This window comes from Phocoena sinus, chromosome 1 (assembly GCF_008692025.1).
Source record: "Phocoena sinus isolate mPhoSin1 chromosome 1, mPhoSin1.pri, whole genome shotgun sequence".
NCBI lineage: Eukaryota > Metazoa > Chordata > Mammalia > Artiodactyla > Phocoenidae > Phocoena > Phocoena sinus.
In genome coordinates this window covers 101,614,047-101,634,757 of record NC_045763.1, presented here as the reverse complement: position 1 = coordinate 101,634,757, position 20,711 = coordinate 101,614,047, and the positions used below count along the sequence as shown (strand labels likewise).

Here is a 20,711-nt window from a genome sequence, read left to right as displayed (position 1 = left end):
GGGTAGCATAGCCCACAAACCAAACCAGCTTACTGTTAGCTTATCAAGCATGAACAGAATCTGGTTTCTCATACATTCCAACTTATCAGGGGCTCCGGAGGCCCCTTTTCTTTATTCCCTCAGCAACTTTTCCTTATTCCCCAATTGTTCTTGTTGGTGCTGCCTCTAGGGAACTCACACCCACTTGGTGGTTGGTAGAGAAATACTTTCTCCCTTTAACCTATCCTTTCTCCCCCAATCCCAGCCCACCCCCCATAGCCTTACTTTCTCTTCTATACCCTTTTGCTTCCTACCCTCAGAGTTTCTCTTTTTCTGGTGAGGTTTATCAGTTCTCTGTCCTAAGTTGGCTCTGATTTTTTCTCTGTTGGGGTGTTGGAGCCTGGGGCATCTAGCAGGGAGAGAAGGGGAATGAGAAAAAGATCTTCACAGTGGTTTGACCTCTAGGTAAGATATCTGAAAAAAAAAATCTTTCACGCTTTCCAAATTAACAATTCTACAGGCATTTTCTATGTGATGTTCTGCTAAAAGAATGTCCCCATTTAACATCCAGCCAGATAACTCTGGAAGAAGGAACAGTAGGAAATAAAAAGCCATTCTCTCCCATTGTTGAAGGTGGCAGTGAAGACAGCTAAACAAACATAGGTTAAACACACACACACACACACACACACACACACACACACACACACACAACTTTTATCTGTGAAATTTTACCCAATTCATTTAGGCATATCTTTCAAAAAGAGCTTTGCCTATGACATTCTCCCTGGAAAGCATTCCGCAAGCAAGCAAAGTGAAACAGATAAAAACAGTGTAACAGGGAGTATACTCTGTTCTGGACATTTTTAGAATGAACTGCTCTGGGAGTTGACATCTTTTCAGCCGCCCTGGAATCAACGGCAACCTGAAAATTATCATTCTGAAGGTGCACAAGAGCAGAGAGAGCTGAGAAATTGGTATAACTTGGAAATTGATACGAACTGGAAAGATTTTCTATTCTTTCATGTATTTGTGCCACATCCCTAAATTTCCAAACTAGGCCACTTACATCCATCTTGGCGTAAAAATATGCTGTATAATGATCATTTCAGCATCTCTCCTCCTAAATCCAATTCTGAAAATCCACAAGAATTCAAACCATGGTAAGAAATTAGGATTTAAGAACTAACTGTATACCTGTTTTTAAATAGGTTGCCTGTGTCTGATCTAACTCTAGAAACAGAAAAAAAATGGTCATTAGAACAATACATGCTGGCATTTGTGGTCCAGCAGATAAACAGGCAGTGGCTGTCTGTTCCAGTTGTCATCCTTAGTTGGAAAAAGCTTACACTCCTATACTTTGAATTGTTATAATAATTAATGATCTATTTATTATTTGGAAAGTATCACTTTAATTAGATTCTAGATATTTGATAATTCTTTGTATTTTGGACTCCCAGCTAACAAATCTTTCATGACCCCAACTTTTTTTCTCTCCTTGCAGACTCAGTTATCAGGTTATCCTGAGCTAATTTTGAAATCTAATGATGAGTTTAGATGATTTGTTGGAACAAATTTCTATTCCCAACTACCTCTTTTATCTCTCTGTCTCTCTGTGTCATCATTCCTTTATTTTAGGCTCTCCCTTCCTCACCCATTTTTTTTTATGACTTAGTTATGAGTGTCCTTAAGTAGACTCCTACAGATAGACACACATCCTAATTATGTGAAAACTCTATATGAAATATAAACAACTAAGTAAAATAATCAACAATTCCCTTCTTTTTAAGTTTTTCTTGTTGCCAGTCACATGAGAAAAGTTCTTTTTCTATTTCCTTATTTCTCTCTATTAGTTTACCCTGTGGAACAAAATAGATCATAATTATGGGTGAGAAAAGCAAAAACAGTACCAGGTATATATTTATGAGAAAGGAAAAGGGACCCATAGTTTTAAAGAAGCGATGTTACATATAATTGTCAGTGACATCAGTTTGTACAATCTTGAAGGAACTTAGAAATCAATCTTTGGAAGGCTCATAATTGTGGGACAGTAGCAAATATGGGGAAATTAGCTTGGGTCCAACTGGGAAGAATCTTCAGTACCTGACTAAGGAGTTTTGACTTTTTCCTGGTAGCAAGGGGGATTCACTGAAGTAGTTTTTAGCATGAGAGAGATAAGAAAAGCAATACTTTAGTAAGATTAAGTTAGCATAATTATGCCTAATGGATTTGAACAGGGAAAGAGAAAAGTATGAAGATGAGTTAAGAAGCAACTGTAACAGTTCAAGCTTTAAGGGAAAGGGCCTGAATTGAAGTATCTGTAGGGGCATAGGAAGGAAAGTTGATGCAAAATATTGCATGGGAAGAATCAGTTACACTTGCTGACTGAGTTAGAGGTGGGAATTGTGGGAAGTGGGGAACCTAAAGTAACTCTCAGTTTCTAGAGTATGGTTGCCTGGGGTAAAGATAGTGCCATTGGCATTAACTGTAGGGACGGTGATAATTTTCGTTTTAGATGTGCTGAGTTTGAGGCTGAAGTAAGACACCCAGGTGGAAATGTCTAGGGTATGGTTGGAAATTCAGGAATGGCACTTAATAGTCAAATCTTAATGAAGAACTTTGAGAGTTATCTGATAGGAGTTGGAATTATAATTCAATTTGAATTAGTTAAATAAATTTTAAAAAACTGGTATGTCTTCTATAAGAGATGATATCTCTGAGCAAATGTATTTAGTGAGAAGAGCAGAGAGTTGAGGACTTAACTTTGGAACCTTGGATAATTCACAATTAGAAGGTAGAAGCAGACATAGAGGCAGTAAGGATGAATGAGAAGAGGGAAAGAGAAGTCAGAGAAGAAAGAGGAGAACCAAAATAATGTAGACTAATAAGGGCAAAGGGAGGAGGGAATTTCAAGAAGGAAGTTAAGTTAAAGAGAATGAAGACTGAGAAGATGCTGAGGCATCTGACCAATAGGAAGTAATTAATGATCTTCATGTGACCAAGTCACTATTAAATAGTGGGCAGATAATGAAAATTATTTTCCGTAGTTCAGTTCAATAAATATTTATTAGCTATCAGAGATGTTTTTCCCTTATCTTTCTCAAATTGAGTAAGGGTCGATAAAGGTCAGATCTACTAAATGCAGTTTCTTCGAATGATAAGGGAGTTGAAATCTAGGACAAGGTTGATTTATCAGAAGGAGCTAAAGAGGAACTATCATTTACTCTGACCTGAAATTTTGCTCTATACTATAATGTTGGCAAGCGAGAATAATTTTATTTATTTATTGTTTTATATAGTAACAATACCTTTTCTTTATTAAACATGTACTCTGTACCAGTGCTTCACATACGATAACTCACTTAATTCACCCACAACTCTAAGGTAACTATCCCTCCATTTTACTTACAAAGCAACTGAGACACAGAAAGATTAACTAACTTGCCCAGCTTCATTCAGCCAGTAACTGTGGGAGTCAGAATTCAAACCCTAGTTTATCCAACTCAAAAATATACATCAGAATAAACCACAGAGCTGGTTAACAATGCAGATGCCCACCCGCCTCCAGTGACTGCCATTGACTAAGTCATGGGGTGCAGATCACGGTACAGGTTAAGCCCCACCTCAGGTTCTAGACTACCTCAGTGTAGTCCTGTAATAGCTGTAAAGAAAGTAAGTCAAACTTTTAATATCTGACTCTTTGGGTGGAACACAGGGTGTGTTCAGAAGATGTTATTTTTAAAATATTCACTGGTTTTACCTCTAAGTTTTAGCTATTTGCAACTCAGCTGCATTAAGTATGACCTTTTCACTTCTCCAAATGTCACTAAGCTCTGTTGCCCTTATGCTCTGAGGCTCTGTTCTGAATGCAACCAGCCCTAGAGGATACTAAAACAGCTGAAGTGGAATGTTTGGACAGTGGAGAAGGAAAGCTCTCTGGAGATAGCTTCTTACCTCTTTTCTCTAGGATGATTTGATTTAATTACTGTAATTTTATTACAGACGCTGAAAAAACTATCCACCAAGTATAAGGCAGATAAAACCTATCCCACAACTGAGGCTGAGAGGCCCAAGAATATCAAGAAAAACAGATATAAGGATATCTTGCCCTGTAAGTTTCATTTCTCCCTTTAAACTTGTACCTTCTCTCAAATTCAATCATCTTATCTCTTTTTACCCATTGGTTGCTGTTCCTAATCCTAGACCATGGTTTTGACAAATTAGTTGTACTGTATATGACTACAAAAGAACATTCGTTCATTCATTCAGTCTTCAAACACTAATGAGCATCCACTATTCACAGTGCTGCTTCCTGACTTACAGAAAGCCCTCTAACCAAACCCTCTTAATTAGTCTGTCTTTCTTTTATATTATAGATGACCACAGTCGAGTAGAGCTGTCCATGATAACCTCTGATGAGGATTCCAGCTACATCAATGCCAACTTCATTAAGGTACATCCAAGATTCCATATTTCTCTAGGTACCTAAAAAAATGGGGTAGAGGGGGAAGGGAGGGATACTGGACAAGAAGGAGAGTATATTATTTGTAGTCACTCCATGTAATTTCTGTTCCCCTTTAGGGAGTTTTGGGACCCAAGGCTTATATTGCCACCCAGGGACCTTTGCCTACAACTGTCCTGGACTTCTGGCGGATGATTTGGGAATACAGCGTCCTGGTTAGTGCAGAGTTACTTTTGTTACTATACTCTCTAGTTTTTAGGGATGAAGGGGATAGGGTGTCAGGATATGTGACTGAAGTTTCCTATGTGCATTAAAATCAGTGCTTTTCGGGGTCAGTCACTAGAATTTTGGTGTTCAGTCACCTTTTAGTCAAAATCACAATGTCACTATTGTTCAAGAAAATAAAAGTTCTCAACTCGACAGTCTTATTTGTTAACAAGAATTTACTGATTTGAATAGAGAAAAGGGAAGTGAGGACAGAGAGAAGGAAGGGTAGGAGCAACATTTTATAATCTATTAGGATTTCTTTTTTGGTTATAAAACAATAAAATAACACTTTTTGACTCTGGGACCCATGTATTAGCTGCTTTTTTAAACTATATCAGTGTTTAAGTTTCCATGTATTTCATCCCCCCAGATCATTGTTATGGCATGCATGGAGTTTGAAATGGGGAAGGTGAGTTGCTTTCTAGTAAACCTAAAGGTAAAGGAAAGAAGAAAAAGAAGGGGGAGACTTGGTAGCAGAACTTTCCTTAACTTAAGTGACTTGGTAAACATTTATGCTCATGTTCCTAGTTTTCAGTTTGGGAATGCCAAATGACTCTCAAGGCTTTTTTTATTAAACCTCTGAGAACCTCTTTCGCCCATTTTCCCAGTAGACTCTGTGTTTTAAAATAAAAATAAGGTATACTTTTTAAAGTAACAATTCATTTTCCTGTTGTTTTTAATCAGATATTTTAAACTGCCAGTCAGAGCTTCTTTTGTGCTGCCCAGAATGTCCTTTACTAGCCACGTGTGGCTAGTGAACACTTGAAATATGGCTGGTGTGACTGAGGAACTCAATTATTTTATTTTAATTAATTTAAATTTAAAGACTGATATTCAATTCAGTTATTGGAAAACCTTGTTTGGAACAACTTGGGTATGTGAATCTTTTTCAAACATAAATTTTATGAAATCTAAATGGAAATTAAATATTTCCAGTTAAAGTTTAGCATATTAATTGAAATGTGCTGTAAATATAAATTACATACTAGATATTGATGACCGTTTAAAAATGTCAAATATCTATATTGATATTTGAGTTTTATATTGAGTACATGTTGAAAAAATTTTTAATGTATTTGGCTAAGTAAGATATATTATTAAAATTAATTAAAATTAATTCCACCTTTTTACATTTTTGAATGTGGCTCTTAGAAAATTTTTAATTACATATGTAGCTCGTATTATATTTCTATTGAACAATGTTCTTCAAACCTACTGTTGCCATTCTGAGTTGATACAATTCCAGTTAAAACCAAGGGAACTTGGGGTTTCAGTTAGCTTGTGAGGCTTTGTTTTAATCCTTTTGAAACACTGAAAATGTCAGATCCCTATTTCTACTTTGTCGGACTTCCAGGAAGTCTGCAATTTGTATATCCTTTAGTGTTTGTTTTCCCATCTTTGGAGAATCCAGACATGGGTTGAAGCCCAAGGGGGTTAGAAATTCCTAACCTAAGGAGAAGGATACAGCTGAATTTGCTTCTGAATGAGGGAGGGGGTTTTCTTACCCAGAAAAGACTAGCATATATGGAGGGAAATCACTACATTCTGCTTTGTGCAACAGAAAAAATGTGAGCGCTACTGGGCTGAGCCAGGAGAAATGCAACTGCAACTTGGCCCTTTCTCCATATCCTGTGTAAGTATGATGTCTATTTCCATTATGGCTGAGCAAATGCTTCAGGACCTACTTTATAGAGAGTAGTCTTTGAATATTAGTCTTTGAAATAACTAATACTTTAATTTACTTCTTAGGAAGCTGAAAATAAAAAATCTGATTATACAATCAGGACTCTACAAGTCAAGTTCAATTGTGTAAGTATAGAACACCAGAGGTAACCTCAAAGCCTACAGAGATCAGGCAAGTAAATATATATGTATGTGATGCAGTCTGGGCATAAGATAATAGGAAGTGGTAGGGCCTTTGATGTTCTGGATAAATCATCATAACCAAAAGAGATCTTTGGTGTAATCTGTGTTCCCCAACCTACTCCACACCAATGGCACAATATGAAATGACAATATTTCTAGGATGAATAGAGGCTGTGTATAGTGTGTAGAGGCTGGGAACCAACTTGAGAGCTCAAGCTGCTTGGTTTCTCTAAGGCAAAGGGATTAGTACATCAATGCACCTATGACCCATTTGAAGCACACCAGTTGGGCAGTTCTGGTTTGGACCATTTTCATATCTGCATTCTCTTGTGAGTGGGGCAGATAGAGACAGGCCAATAGTAAGTGACTCGAAATTACTTGTAATTGTTCTTAGAGGGCATATGGTCCCAGAGGCCTATAGGGAAGAAATCTCCATAAACTGCAAAAAATATATAGATAGATGCTACTTTGTAGGTCAGAGTAATCTTGTGATAGAATGAAGTGAAGCCCTAATCTTGAACTCTCCTTTTATTCTGGCTATTTTTATAGGAAACTCGAACCATCTACCAGTTCCATTACAAGAACTGGCCAGACCACGATGTGCCTTCATCTATAGACCCTATTCTTGAGCTCATCTGGGATGTACGTTGTTACCAAGAGGATAACAGTGTTCCCATATGCATTCACTGCAGGTATGATGCTGTTGGATGAACCTTCTACCCAGAATAAACCAAATGTCACTGTCTGGCCAAGACTCCTGCTTTAACTGAAGGAAGACTGACTTTGTTGGAATTTAAAGTCTGCATGAGATGTAGGCTCCTAATTCTAGGCTCACTTCTTCCAGTCAGTCAGAAAGGAATGAAGCTTAAAATTAGAACGATTGAAAGAGAAAAGTCAATAGCAGAAACTATAATAAATTCAACCTGAGCATTAAATTAATATCTTTTCTGATAAATTACTTGCGAACAGCACAGCTCTAGAGACTTTTTGCTGTGAGAAGTTGCCTGGGATCTGTCCTGAGGCTCGGTGTAGCATGTGGCAATTGAAGTATGTTCTGAGAAATGGTAGGGTTTAGAAAGTTTCATGGGCTCTAGATTTCTTCTTCCTCAAATCTGCCAGTGAAAATTTCCAGCTACTGTCAAAGATCCACTCTCTGCAAATATACATGCTACTGTGATCTTTCATTTCAGTGCTGGTTGTGGAAGGACTGGTGTTATCTGTGCTATTGATTATACGTGGATGTTACTAAAAGATGGGGTGAGTTTCTCTCAACAGGCACTTGTCATTTTCTTAACCTTGCTACTTTTAGACTCAGAAATTGTTTGGTTCTTCAAAACAGCTATCTCCACCATTCATCTTTTCTAGAATATTCACTTGTAGATTTGCTTTGTCAGACGATTAATTTAGTTCCTAAGTTGGTGGTCTCAAAATGTGGTCCCCAGACAAGAAGCTTCAGTATCACCCGAGAACTTGTTAGAAATGCAAAATTTGGGACCCCACCTCGGATGAACTGAGCAAAAACTCTTGTGGGGGGGGGCGGGCAGGGACGGCCCAGCAAGCTCTTCAGGTGCTTCTGGAGAGAAGTAGTTTTGAGAACCGCAGCCCTGAATCACAGTTACCCTTCCTTTAGACACGCTCCTTTAGCAGTTGAACTCAATTTACTGCAAATTTTGTGTTCCAACCTGTAAATTTTTTTTTTTTAAGTCTAACAAGAAATGAGAAGTTTAAAATATGGGCTTTAGACCTATTTGCAAACTTCTTTTAGTTCATTAAACTCTCATACTTACCTACTGAGAGTTCTCCCTCATATTTTTAACTTCAGACATTTGATCACCTCACGTGAAATCATTTTGCAGAGTTTCTTCAGTATTTTGTAGGCTCTAAATCATGGTGCAAGTGATGAGAAACCCCATTAGTTTAAAAAATGCATTCCTTTTTCTAGATAGCAATAAAGGAGTAAGATATTTTTTCCTTTTATTTGGTAGATAATTCCTGAGAACTTCAGTGTTTTTAGTTTGATCCAGGAAATGCGGACACAGAGGCCTTCATTAGTTCAAACTCAGGTATGGACTGTGGTGAATAATATAACATGTCTGAGTCTGGTTTCGTATCTCTGTTTAATAATAATAAGGCCTCCACAAACAGCTGACTACTTTACTATCAACGGTTTTAGTCCATTTCCATTTCCTCTAACTCTGAATATCCCAATATTTTTCCTGTATCCCTTGCTCTGGACCAAATTCCTTTCATTCCTTATATTTTATAGCCTGTTCAGAAAATATTAAGAAAACAATATAATATTTCTTACAAAGGATGTTGAAAAAATTCAACAAGCTGTTTGACTTATTAGAAAGAAATAGCTGGGTCAGGTTAACTTGAAATTTTGTAGTGGTACTTCATTTCTGAAACCATAGAAAATCAGAGATCTGTAATTTCTTCTTCGGGAGGTGGTAACAGAATCTGCAGAATGAAGTCTATATGCTCATTTTAGAAAATGATAAAAAATTTTAAAAATCATCCATAATCCTGTCGCCTAGAGGGAGTCACTGTTACTATTTTTCTGTAGTTTCTCCTGGTCTTTATTCTTTGTATATTAAAAAATATTACCAGAAAACCCATAATTACAATCATATTATATATGTGATTATATATATGTATCACAGTATTTTAACCTACCCCAGATTGCTCACAGTTTTATTCCATTGGAAATGCTTTTCCCCTGTTCTCTCCTCTCCAGCTCACGTTCTACCTCCTAGGTAAAACATTCCCAGCCCAGATCTCTCACTTTCTACAGTATTAATTCCACCCATATTTCTACACCAATAACTTTACCTATATTTCTAAATGGTCTCCATCTTTAAGATAGAGTTTAACATTCACCCATTCATTCTTTCATCAAACATTTATAGGTATTTATTAGGTAAGAGGCATTTTTGCATAATTTGTTAGAACTGCTTCATATTGCTTAAACAGCAAGAAATTAACATGTTTAAAGCACTTACAAATGAACTTGCACATAAGTTTAGAAGTAAAACAATTGACAATGGCAGTTCAGATATTTTCATCTAGAAGTTGTAAATTGAGGGGAAAAAATTATGAGCTATTATAATATAAAGCTTCTGTTTGGCCCACACAGGTTTTCCACTAATAGTTAGTGGAAAAAAAGAATTCTTTTTCATCTGTTGCCTGTAGGTGTTTTCTATATTCAACGTATAGGGGGGAAAGTTTATGTGAAATGAAAGTATTGGCTGGTTTAATGCTGTCAGACTTAAAAGAAGGCCGATCCATGTAGATGTATAAAGATTCCAGGAAGTATGCAACCTAGTTGTATAACATTAAATTATAATACTGAATCAATAAATAAAGCCATACTCCATTTCAGAAAAAGTCCATTTCAGACCTACTTTTAAGAGTTGGAAGACAGCTGAAACAATTTTAAGTTAACCTTCACATTTTGGCATTATCAACAACTATTTGAACAAATCTACCAGTTATAGCTGCTTTTTATGACACTGCTCTAGCCAGGAGATAGATAACACTGTAACCAGATGAGTGCTTCCTGTCTGATTTTTCTCTCGTCTTAAAAAAATTGAAGAGTGTACCAATGGCTGTGTTGGGTGATATAGACTCTGCATTGTTCTCCTGCTACGATTATTTTTGGAAAAAATTATATTTTGTTTGTATAAAATTGTGTGAAGTGTCATAGAAGACCCTGAATAGGCCCATTCAGATGAAAAGTAGATCCAAAATCAAGTGCTCAAGCAGGTACAGAGGCAAAAACAGAGTGGTAAAAACCCATGAACCTTGTAGAGGTCTCATTTCTCTACAGTGAAATCCCTTTATAACCACAAATTTCCAAACTCTATTTAGGGGTCTACTTTTTTTTGGTATCTTTGCTAAGACAGAATTTCAGCAGCTTGATATAAGTGCACTAAAGTAAGAGTCAAAAGATTGAGGTTCTAACCGAAGACATGGAAATTACTTCTGAATGATCTCGGACAAATTGTAAACAGGGATAACAATCTAGCTACTTTATAGATCGATCGTGAGCCATGTTAAATAATACATCTTGAAACTATCTATTTAGCCATCAGCCACGTCTATCTACCTTTTCCCGCAAGAGGTGAATTACAAAAAAAAAAGAAAATGCATCCAGGATGGAATAAAAAACAATTTTTTTTTTGGCTCCATGGCTCATTTCCCCAGCCAGGCATCAAACCCGTTCCCCTTGCAATGGAAGCACAGAGTCTTAACTACTGGACCACCAAGGAAGTTCCTGAAATAAAGATTTTAAAGTGTGAGCAAGGAAAACAGGATTAGAGAGATTATGGGTGGAAGGAGAGATAAGTAAGAAAGTGGGGTTAGAGCATAAAAAGCATGCTGCAAGGTCATTGTATATTAGCTAGAGGTAGATAAAATAGTTAGCTGTTTCTAGCAGCCTAAAAATGCTTTGAAATCTGACATGGGCTACACAGACATAAGGCACTGTAATTAAACTAATGTTTCAGATCTGCTATACTATGATTTGATTGGTGTTTATATTCCTGAAATCTGGTTAGTTCACGAAGTTTTTGTTTTTGTTTGTTCTGGTTTGCAATGCTCTTCAGGAACAGTATGAACTGGTCTACAATGCTGTATTAGAACTATTTAAGAGACAGATGGATGTTATCAGGGATAAACACTCTGGAACAGAGGTACATTTTAAATTTGATATTTTGTAAAACAGTTTTTTTCATGTTTGATTTTGGTCAAGGGATTTCAGATTAGTTGCAGGACAACTTATACTTTATCATCACAACTAAATTGGAGTATCAGGTGTGCATGGGGCTGCACTATAAATCTCCTGTGGAGGACAATTTAATTGAAGTACTTTAACTTAGAAAATTAATCTCTTGGTTAACCTATTGCATACCATTTTCAGCTAAATTTAGAAACAATAGGAGTGGGTTAAAGGGTAAGCATATATTCTGTTTCCATGTTTTAAACAGTTGTGTGGCAATTTAGAAGTGAGAGTGACAATTACAAAGTGAAATTATAGTTGAGTACTGATGTGATTTTTCAGGTTACTCTAGCCTCATTTTGATTGCATATGTGTCATCAAATTTTGAGAATATTTTAGAATAGCTAAAGGATTCTTAGCCGAAAATGTTAGGTATAAAAACAATTATGATTTGACCAAATTCTAATTTAAAAATATTGAGCATTCTAGATATGTTATGTTGATCTCATCACAAAAATTGATGTCAAATATTTACTGTATAATCACAAAGTATTAGATTCTGAGCAAACCTTAATAAGACAAAATTATTGGTTTACTTTCCAGGGTGTATGTAACATATACAAATTAATTTAATTTTTAATATCTCATTTTTGTATTATGAATCTGAAAATATTCACTGAGAACCTACTGTTTCCACAACACTAGGAATACAAAGTATATAAGACATAACCCTAATATCATAACTCCTATTACTTGAATGATGAAGCACAGGGAGTGAAAGAAAGCCAAAAAACTGTTGAGGTTAGGGAATGAACTAAGCAATCCTATAGTTAATGTCAACTCCGGAGAAACAATGTAGGGGAAGGAGATGGAAACAAGAATATAGTTGCCAGACATTGTTACTTATATCCTGTTCATGCCTGCTTCATTGGCTAGTACTCCCAGGACAAGTTTAAATAATAGAGGTGATATGCATGCCCTAATTTTAATGGGAGAGATTCTCATGTTTCACTACTAAGTGTGGTGCTGATTTGATTGGAGATATATTTTTTAATTGTTTAAGAAAGTATTCATTGACTTCTATTTTATTAAGAATTTTTTTTGGAAAGAATGTTGAGTTCTGTCAACTGCATATCTTTGCATTTATAGAATGATCACATGGATTTTCTCCTTTGACATATTGAAACAGTCATATCCTTGGATTTGTTAATATCAAGCCATCCTTGCTCTTAGAATAAAACCTTCTTGAACAAAGAATATTCTCTTAATGTGCTGCTGGAGTACATGGGTTAATATTTTATTTAGGTTCCAGGAAATGTCAGTACTCAGATTTAGCCCAGTAGTAGTGCCATGGCTCCAGGCAGTTGAGTTGTTTGGAGTGTGCCCTTAGTCAATAAATGGGAACATAGGAACATGGTTCAACCTCCCACATAGGGAATTGATTAACACCAGCCAAGGAGGACTTCTGCTTCTGGGAAGATCGAGTAGACATACTTTTCCCTATTCCTTATACTAAATATAACTAGAAACCCTGGACAATATATACAAAACAAATATAAGAAGACTCTGAAAGATGGAGAGAAGACAGACCACTAGGGACCTTGAGACCTGAGGAATGACATGATGGTGAGCTCTTTTTCCTCATATATCATGGATATGGAACTGAAGGAACCAACAACTTGGAAATGCCAAAAGTGCAGACAAAAAAACCTCAACAAAATCCTGCTCTCTCTAGCCAAAGGACCAGGAAAGGGACAGCCCAGCAAGCCAGAGAATTTTTAGATAATAATTACTCTACTTCAGTCAACACTAAAGAAAAAAATGGCCCCCAACCCTAACTATGCCAGCAAAGTGGAGAACCTAGATTCCCACCCTCACAAAGACTGTGATAAAGAGAAGGTCAGTGGGTCAGATATGTGTATTCTCTGTCACATCAGAAGGACAGTGCTAATATGTCATTCTTGTGAGCATTCTAATAAAGAAATACATATATCTGTTTAAAAAAAAAAAAGAGAGAAGGTCAAGTAAAGAGCTAGGAATTTCATCCCCACTGGCCTGCAATGAGGTTTCCCTGCAGTGTCAGTAGAGACCATGTGGGGAGCCTGACTTTCCACCTGGCAGTAACCCAGTGCCCCCATGCTACTCCACTGATGGAGTGTCAGAAGAGGCCTAGTGGAGAGTCAGGATTTTCACCATCATCCAGCAGTAATGAGGCCACCCCGACCACAGTGTCAGTAGAGACCACATGGAGAGCCTCTCCCAAGGTGTCTCCCTTCAGGTGTCAACAGAGACTGTGAGGAAACTGGTGGAGGTAGAATCTACTTGGCAATAGAAAGGCACTAATGAGGCAGCACCCCCTCCCTCCTCTTTCCCCTGTCAGAATGGATTTAAAAAGGAGAAGCTAAAAGGGAAGGTTTAACTGAGATCCAGGGATTTATAACAATACAAAAATATCTAGGTTTCATGTGAAAATCACTTGTCATACCAAGAACCAGGAGGATTGTAAACCAAATGAGTAAAAGACAGTCAATAGATGACAACACTGAGATGACAGAGGTGTAAGATTATCTGACAAAGATTCTAAAGTAGCCATGATTAAAATGCTTCAGTAAACAATTACAAGCATGCTTAAAACAATAGAAAGGCTCATCAAAGAAAGATAAAGACCTGCCAAAGAAACAGAAGATATAAAGAAGAAACAAAAGGAAATTTTAGAGTTGAAAAATAACAGTAATGGAAACAAAATAGCTCAGTAGATGGGCTCAACAGTAGAATACAGGGTACAAGGAAAGAATTAATGAACTGAAAGACAAAACAATAGAAATTGCCCAATCTGAACAACAGAAATAAAATAGACTAAAAAATAAAATAAAATAAAAATAAAAAGTAGACAGAGCCACAGGAAACTAAGTGACTGTAACAAAAACCCTAGCATTAGTGTCATCGACGTCCAAGAAGGAAAGGAGAAAAAAGACGTGTCTAAAAAATTACTGAAAGAATCATCATAATTAAACTTCTGAAAACTAAATACAAAAATTCTAGGAAGCAGCCAAAGAAAAATGATCTTAACTCTAGGGGAAAAACAATTAGAATGAAAGTGAATTTGTCATCAGAAACCATGGAGGCCAGAAGGAAGTGGCACAGTATTTTACAAGTGCTGAAGGAAAAAAGCTGTCAACAGAATCCAATACCCAGTAAAAAAAACATCCTTCAGGAATGAAGGGGAAATCAAGACAGTCTCAGATGAAGAAAAACTAAGAGAATTTGTTGCCAGTAGACCTACCCTAAAAAAAAAAAAAAAAGGCAGAGGAAGTTTTGTAAATAGAAAGGAAATGATGAAAAAAGGAAGAACATGGTAAGCAACATGGGTAAATAAAATAGGTTTTCCTTCTCCTCTTGAGTTTTCTAAATTGCTTAATAATTGAAGCAAAAATTATAACACTGATCTGGTTCTAAATGTATTAGAGGAAATATTTAAGACAATTATACTGTAAAAAAAAGGAAGGGTTAGGCATGTAAAGGGAGTAACACTTCTGTATTGAACTAGTAAAATGATAACACGTATAGGCTTTGATAAGTTATGAATATATAATATAATAACTAGAGCGACCCCTACAAAAACTGTACAAAGATATATCTTAAAAAACACTATAGGTAAATCAAAATTAAATTCCAAAGATGCAGGAAAGAGAAAAAGGCAGGAAAAAGAAAAGAGAAATGAGAAACAGAGAGAAAAAACAGAAAACAAAATATAAAGTTGGAGACTTAAGCCCTACCATATTAATAATTAAATTAAATGTAAATGGTACAAATACACCAATTAACAGATTGGCAGAGTATATTGAAAACATGACCCAACTATATGATGTCTATAAGAAACACACTTCAAATATATAGGTTGGTTTAAAATAAAGGATTGGAAAAAAGATATATCCTGTAAACATTAATAAAAGGAAAGCAGAAGTAGCTATATTAATACCAGATAGACTTCAGAGTAAAGAAAATTATCACAGTTAGGGAGGGAAATTGTATAATGATAAAAGGGTCAATCCCCCAATAAGATGTAGCAATCCTAAGTGTGTATGGACCAAACAGAGTTGCAAGATACGTGAAGCAAAAACTGATAGAACTAAAAGGAGCAATAGAAAACCCCACAGTTATAGTTGGAGACTTCAAAACTGCTCTCTCAAGAACTGATAAAAAACTCAACAGAAAGTCAGCAAGAATATATGAGAACTTAAAACCATCGACTAACAGGATCAAATAGATTATTTATAGGATGCTCCACCCAACAATATAAGGATATACATTCTTTTCAAGTGCCTCTTGAACATATGCCAAGATGGATCATATCCTGGGCCATTAAACAATCTCAAAAATATAAAGAACTGATATCATATAGAATGTATTCTCTGACTACTATGGAATCAAACTAGAAGTCAATAGCAGAAGATAACAAGAAAAGATCCAAACACTTGGAAACTACACCAGACTCTTCTAAATAATTCATTGAATCAGAAAGGAAGTTTCAAAGGAAATTTCTAAAAAACACATTGAACTGAATAAAAATGAGAATACCACATATCGAAATTTGTCGGACAGAGCTCCAGTAGCGCTGGGAGGGAAGTTTATAGCCACCTACATGCATACATTAGAAAACAGTAAATGTCTCAAATCAATAATCTGAGCTCCCACTTTATGAATCTAGGGGGAAAAAAAAGAGTGAAATAAACCCAAGAGAAACAGAAGGAAGGAAATACTAAAGGGTATAAATCAATGAAATTGAAAACAGGAAAACAAAAAGAAAAATCAGTGAACCAATGATCTGGTTCTTTGAAAAGATCAGCAAAATTGACAAACTTCTAGGAACAATATAAAGGAAAAAAGGGAAAAAAATAAAAATTACCAATATCAGGAATGCAAAAGGGGCTCTTTCTACAGACTTTACAGGTATCAAAAGGATAATAAAGGATATAGTATGAACAACTCAACACATACACATATGATAACTTAGATAAAATAATGTATTACTTCCTCAAAAAACACAAACTACCACAGCTCACTCAACATGAAATAATTTGAACAGCCTCATAATGATAAAGAAAACTGAATTCATAATTTCAGAATTTCCCAAAAAGAAATATCCAGGCTCACATAGTTTCACTTGAGAATTCTACCAAATCTTTAAGAAAGAATTAACACCAATTTTACACAATCTTTACCAGAAAATAGATGAGGAGGAGACAATTCTCCATTCATATTTTTTATTGTGGTAAAACTACAGTATTTTTACCACTATGGAAAAAATTACCATTTTAACCAGTTTAAAATATGAGTGACATTTAGTACCTTCACAATGTGTGTGACCATCATTACTGTTTATTTCTAGAAATTTTTCATCATTCTAAACAGAAACTCTCCATCCCCTGTACCTGAACCCCTAATAGTTTCTATTCTACTTTCTGTCTCTATGAATTTGCCTATTCTAGGTACATGATATAAGTGTAGTCATATATTTACTCTTTTTATCTGGATTATTTCATGTAACATAATGTTTCAAGGTTCATCCATTTTATAACATATATCAGAATTTCATTCCTTTTTATGGCTTTATAATATTCCATTGTGTGTAATACCACATTTTACTTACCCGTTCATCTGTTGATGGACACTTGGGTTGTTTCCACTTTTTGGCTATTGTGAATAATGCTGTTATAAAAATTGGTGTACAAATACTTGTTCAAGTCCCTATTTTAAATTCTTTTGGGTATATACCCAGAAGTGGAATTGCTGGATCATGCAGTAATTCTATGTTTAATTTTTTAAGGTACTGCCACACTGTTTTTCACAGTGGCTGCAAAATTTTACATCCCCACCAGCATTGCACAAAGGTTCCAATTCTTCTACCTTCTTGCTAACGCTGGGTATTTTCTGGTTTTTTTGTTTGTTTGTTTTTGGTTTTTAAGATAATAGCCATCCTAATGAGTGTGAAGTGGTATTTACGACCTTGATTTTCATTTCCCTAATGATTAGTGATGTTGAACAGTTTTTCATGTGTTTACTGGCCTTTTGTACATCTTCTTTGGACAAATATCTATCCAAGTCCTTTTGCTCTTTTTTTCTCTAGGTTTTCTTTGTGGTAAAATATACGTAAAATTTACTACCTTAACCAATTTTAGGTGTACAGTTCAGTGATATTATGTACATTCATATTATTGTGCAACCATCACCACCATCCATTTCCAGAACTCCTTTCATCTTGCAAAACTGAAACTTTATACCCATTAAACACTAACTCCCCATTCCTCCCTAAGCCCAGCCCTTAGCAACCACCATTCTGCTTTCTCTCCCTATGAATTTGACTACTCTAGGTACCTCACCAGTACTTGTTAGCTTTTGCTTTTGTTTGTTTTTTAGATAATAGCCACCCTAATGGGTGTAAAGTAGTATCTCATTGTGGTTCTGGTTTACATTTTCCTGGTTAGTGATGTTAAGCGGACTCTCAACCACTGCGCCACCAGGGAAGCCCTCTCTGCATGAATTTTAAGATGAGGTTTTCTATTTCTGCAGAAGCACCTTTGGAATTTTTATAGGGATTGCATTGAATCTGTAGATCACTTTGGGTAATGTTATCATAACAATATAATACCTTCCACTTCATGAACATCAAATGTCTCTCTATTTATTTTATTTGTCAGCAATGGTTTGTAGTTTTCAGTATATAAGTCTTTCACTTCCTTGGTTAAGTTTATTCCTTAGTATGTATATTTTTATATATATATATATATATATATATATATATATATATATATATATATTAGAATTGCTTTCCTAATTTCCTTTCCAGAATGTTTATTGCTGATAAACAATAATAAACAGTATAGTAGTGCAACTGGTTTTTGTGTGTTGATTATATATTCTGCAATTTTGCTGAATTGGTTTATTAGCTCTAGCATTTTTTTTTTTGTGGGTGTGTGTGGAATCTTTCAACGTATAAAATTATGTCATCTGCAAATGAAGGTAACGTTACTTCCTCCTTTCCCATTTTGATGCCTTTATTTGTTTGTTTTCTTACCTAATTGCTCTGGCTAGAACTTCTGGTATTATGTTGAATAAAAATGGCAAAAATTGGCATCCTTGTCTTATGCCTGATCTTGGGGGAAAGCTTTCAGTCCTTCACCTTTGAGTATGATATTAGCTGTGGGGTTTTCATATATGGCTTTATCATGTTGAGGAAGTTCCCTTATATTCCCAGTTTATTAAGTATTTTCATCATTTGTCAAATTTGTCAAATTTTTTTCTGCATCAATTGATATGATCATGTGGGTTTCTTCTCCTTAATTCTATTAATATGATATATTACACTGATTAATTTTTGAATGTTGAACCATCCTTGCACTCTGGAAATAAATCTCACTTGGTCATGGTGTGTAATCCTTTTTCTATGCTGAACTCAGTTTGCTAGTATTTTATTGAGGACTTTTGCATCAATATTCATAAAGAATATTGGTCTGTGGTTTTCTTTTGCCTGTAGCATCTTTGTCTAGCTTTGGCAACAGGGAATTACTGTCTTCATTGAATGACTTAGGAGTGTCATTCAAGTTTTAGGAAGAGTTTGTGCAGGATTGGTGTTTATTCTTCCTTAAATGGTACAATTCACCAATGAAGCCATCAGGTCCTGGACTTTTCTTTGTTAGGAAAATATTTTATTACTGATTCAGCCTACTTATTAGTTGTAGGTGTATTTAGATTTTCCATTTCTTTCTGAGTCAGTTTTGGTTGATCATATGTTTTTAGGAATTTGTCCATTTAATCCAGGTTATACAATTTGTTGGCATACAATTATTCATATTATAATCTTATACTTTTTGTTTCTGTGAAATTAGTAGAAATATCCCCACTTTTATTTCTGTAATTTGAGATTTTAGCAATTTCAGTCTTCTCTTTTTCCCTTAGTCAGTCTCTAGCTAAAGGTTTGTGAATTTTACAGATCTTTACAAAGGATCAAATTTTGGTTTTGTTGGTTTTCTCCATTGTTTTCTCTATTTCATTTATCTCTGCTCTAATCTTTTAATATTTCTTTCCTTCTGCTAGCTTTGGGTTTAGTTTGTTCTTATTCTAGTTCCTTAAGGTATAAAGTTAGGTAATTAATTTGAAATCTTTCTTCCAGGCATTCACAGCTGTAAATTTACCTCTAAGGACTGCTTTCACTGTATTCCATACATTTTGGTATGATGTATTTTCATTCATTTCTAAGTATTCTCTAATTTCTATTGTGATTTCTCCTTTGACCCATTGGTTGTTTAAGAGTGTTTAATTTACACATACTTGTGAATTTTCCAGGTTTCCTTCTGTTATTGATTTCTAGTTTCAATCCATTATGATTGAAAAAGATACTTTGTATGACTTCTCTCTTTTAAAATTTATTAAAGCTTGTTTTGTGGCCTAACATCTGGTCTATCCTGGAGAATGTTCCATATATGTTTGAGAAGAATGTACGTTTTGTTGGATAGAGTGTTCTATGAGTGTCTATTAGTTCTTATTTGTTTACATGATTGTTCATGTCTGTCCTCTGTCTCCTTGTTGATCTGATTTTTCTATTCATTATTGAATGTGGAGTATTAAAGTCTCTGTATCAGTTTACTAGGCTTGCTGTAACAAGTACCACAAACTAAGGAGGGCTTAAAACAACAAATTAATTTTCTCACAATTCTGGAGTCACAAAGTCGAAAATTGAGGTGTCAGCAAGGCCATGATCTCTCTCATAGCTCTAGGGGAAGAATCTTCCTTGCCTATTGCTATTTTTTGGTTTTTCCAGCAATCCTTGTTGTTCTTTGGCTTGCAGATACGTTACTGCAGTCCAGTCTCTGCCTCCATCATCACACCACATTCTCCCTGTGTGTCTCTGAGTCTCTCTTTTCTCTTTTTGTAAGGACACAAGTCATTGCATTAGGGCCCACCCTAATCCAATATGACCTCATCCTAACTAATTACATCTGCAAAGACCTTATTTCCAAATAAGGTCACATTCACATATTTCAGGGATTAGATTTCAACATATCTTTTTGAGAGTCACAATTAAACCCACTGCAGGTGGAATCTTATAATTGCTGACTTTTTAAAAAAACATATTGAAACATCCCCGAAGGCCGGATATATTGTACAATTGATGGTAGCTTGGATTCCATGAGGCATAGTAACAAATTTCATAATGTGATAATTCCTATGAAGAAAATAAAGATTGAGAATGTTTGGGCAAGTGGGTGGGAGTGTGATTTTAGGTTGAGTGGTCAGGGAAGGTTTCCTTATGTAGGTGGTATTTAAGTAGAGAATAATTACTTAGAAAGAGCCAGCCATGCAAAATCTGGAGCAAAAGTATTTCAATCAGAGGGAATAGTAAGAGTAAAAGCCTCAAAT

General features: G+C 35.5%; 1 protein-coding gene across 5 annotated transcripts in view; it reads left to right on the top strand.

The window, feature by feature from the left end:
- Nucleotides 1-20,711, top strand: part of PTPN22 (protein tyrosine phosphatase non-receptor type 22) — a 50,517-nt gene that overhangs the window by 9,146 nt on the left and 20,660 nt on the right. For 4 of the 5 annotated variants that reach the window (XM_032638502.1, XM_032638491.1, XM_032638527.1 and 1 more), the window contains exons 2-11: nucleotides 3,982-4,090; nucleotides 4,356-4,432; nucleotides 4,561-4,656; nucleotides 5,079-5,117; nucleotides 6,270-6,341; nucleotides 6,458-6,517; nucleotides 7,124-7,266; nucleotides 7,765-7,831; nucleotides 8,560-8,637; nucleotides 11,182-11,268. In XM_032638502.1, the coding sequence (XP_032494393.1) occupies nucleotides 3,982-4,090; nucleotides 4,356-4,432; nucleotides 4,561-4,656; nucleotides 5,079-5,117; nucleotides 6,270-6,341; nucleotides 6,458-6,517; nucleotides 7,124-7,266; nucleotides 7,765-7,831; nucleotides 8,560-8,637; nucleotides 11,182-11,268 (828 nt within the window). Of the gene's footprint in view, nucleotides 1-3,981; nucleotides 4,091-4,355; nucleotides 4,433-4,560; nucleotides 4,657-5,078; nucleotides 5,118-5,392; nucleotides 5,583-6,269; nucleotides 6,342-6,457; nucleotides 6,518-7,123; nucleotides 7,267-7,764; nucleotides 7,832-8,559; nucleotides 8,638-11,181; nucleotides 11,269-20,711 lie in introns of those variants that run through there. The other variant, XM_032638519.1, reaches the window with a different exon arrangement.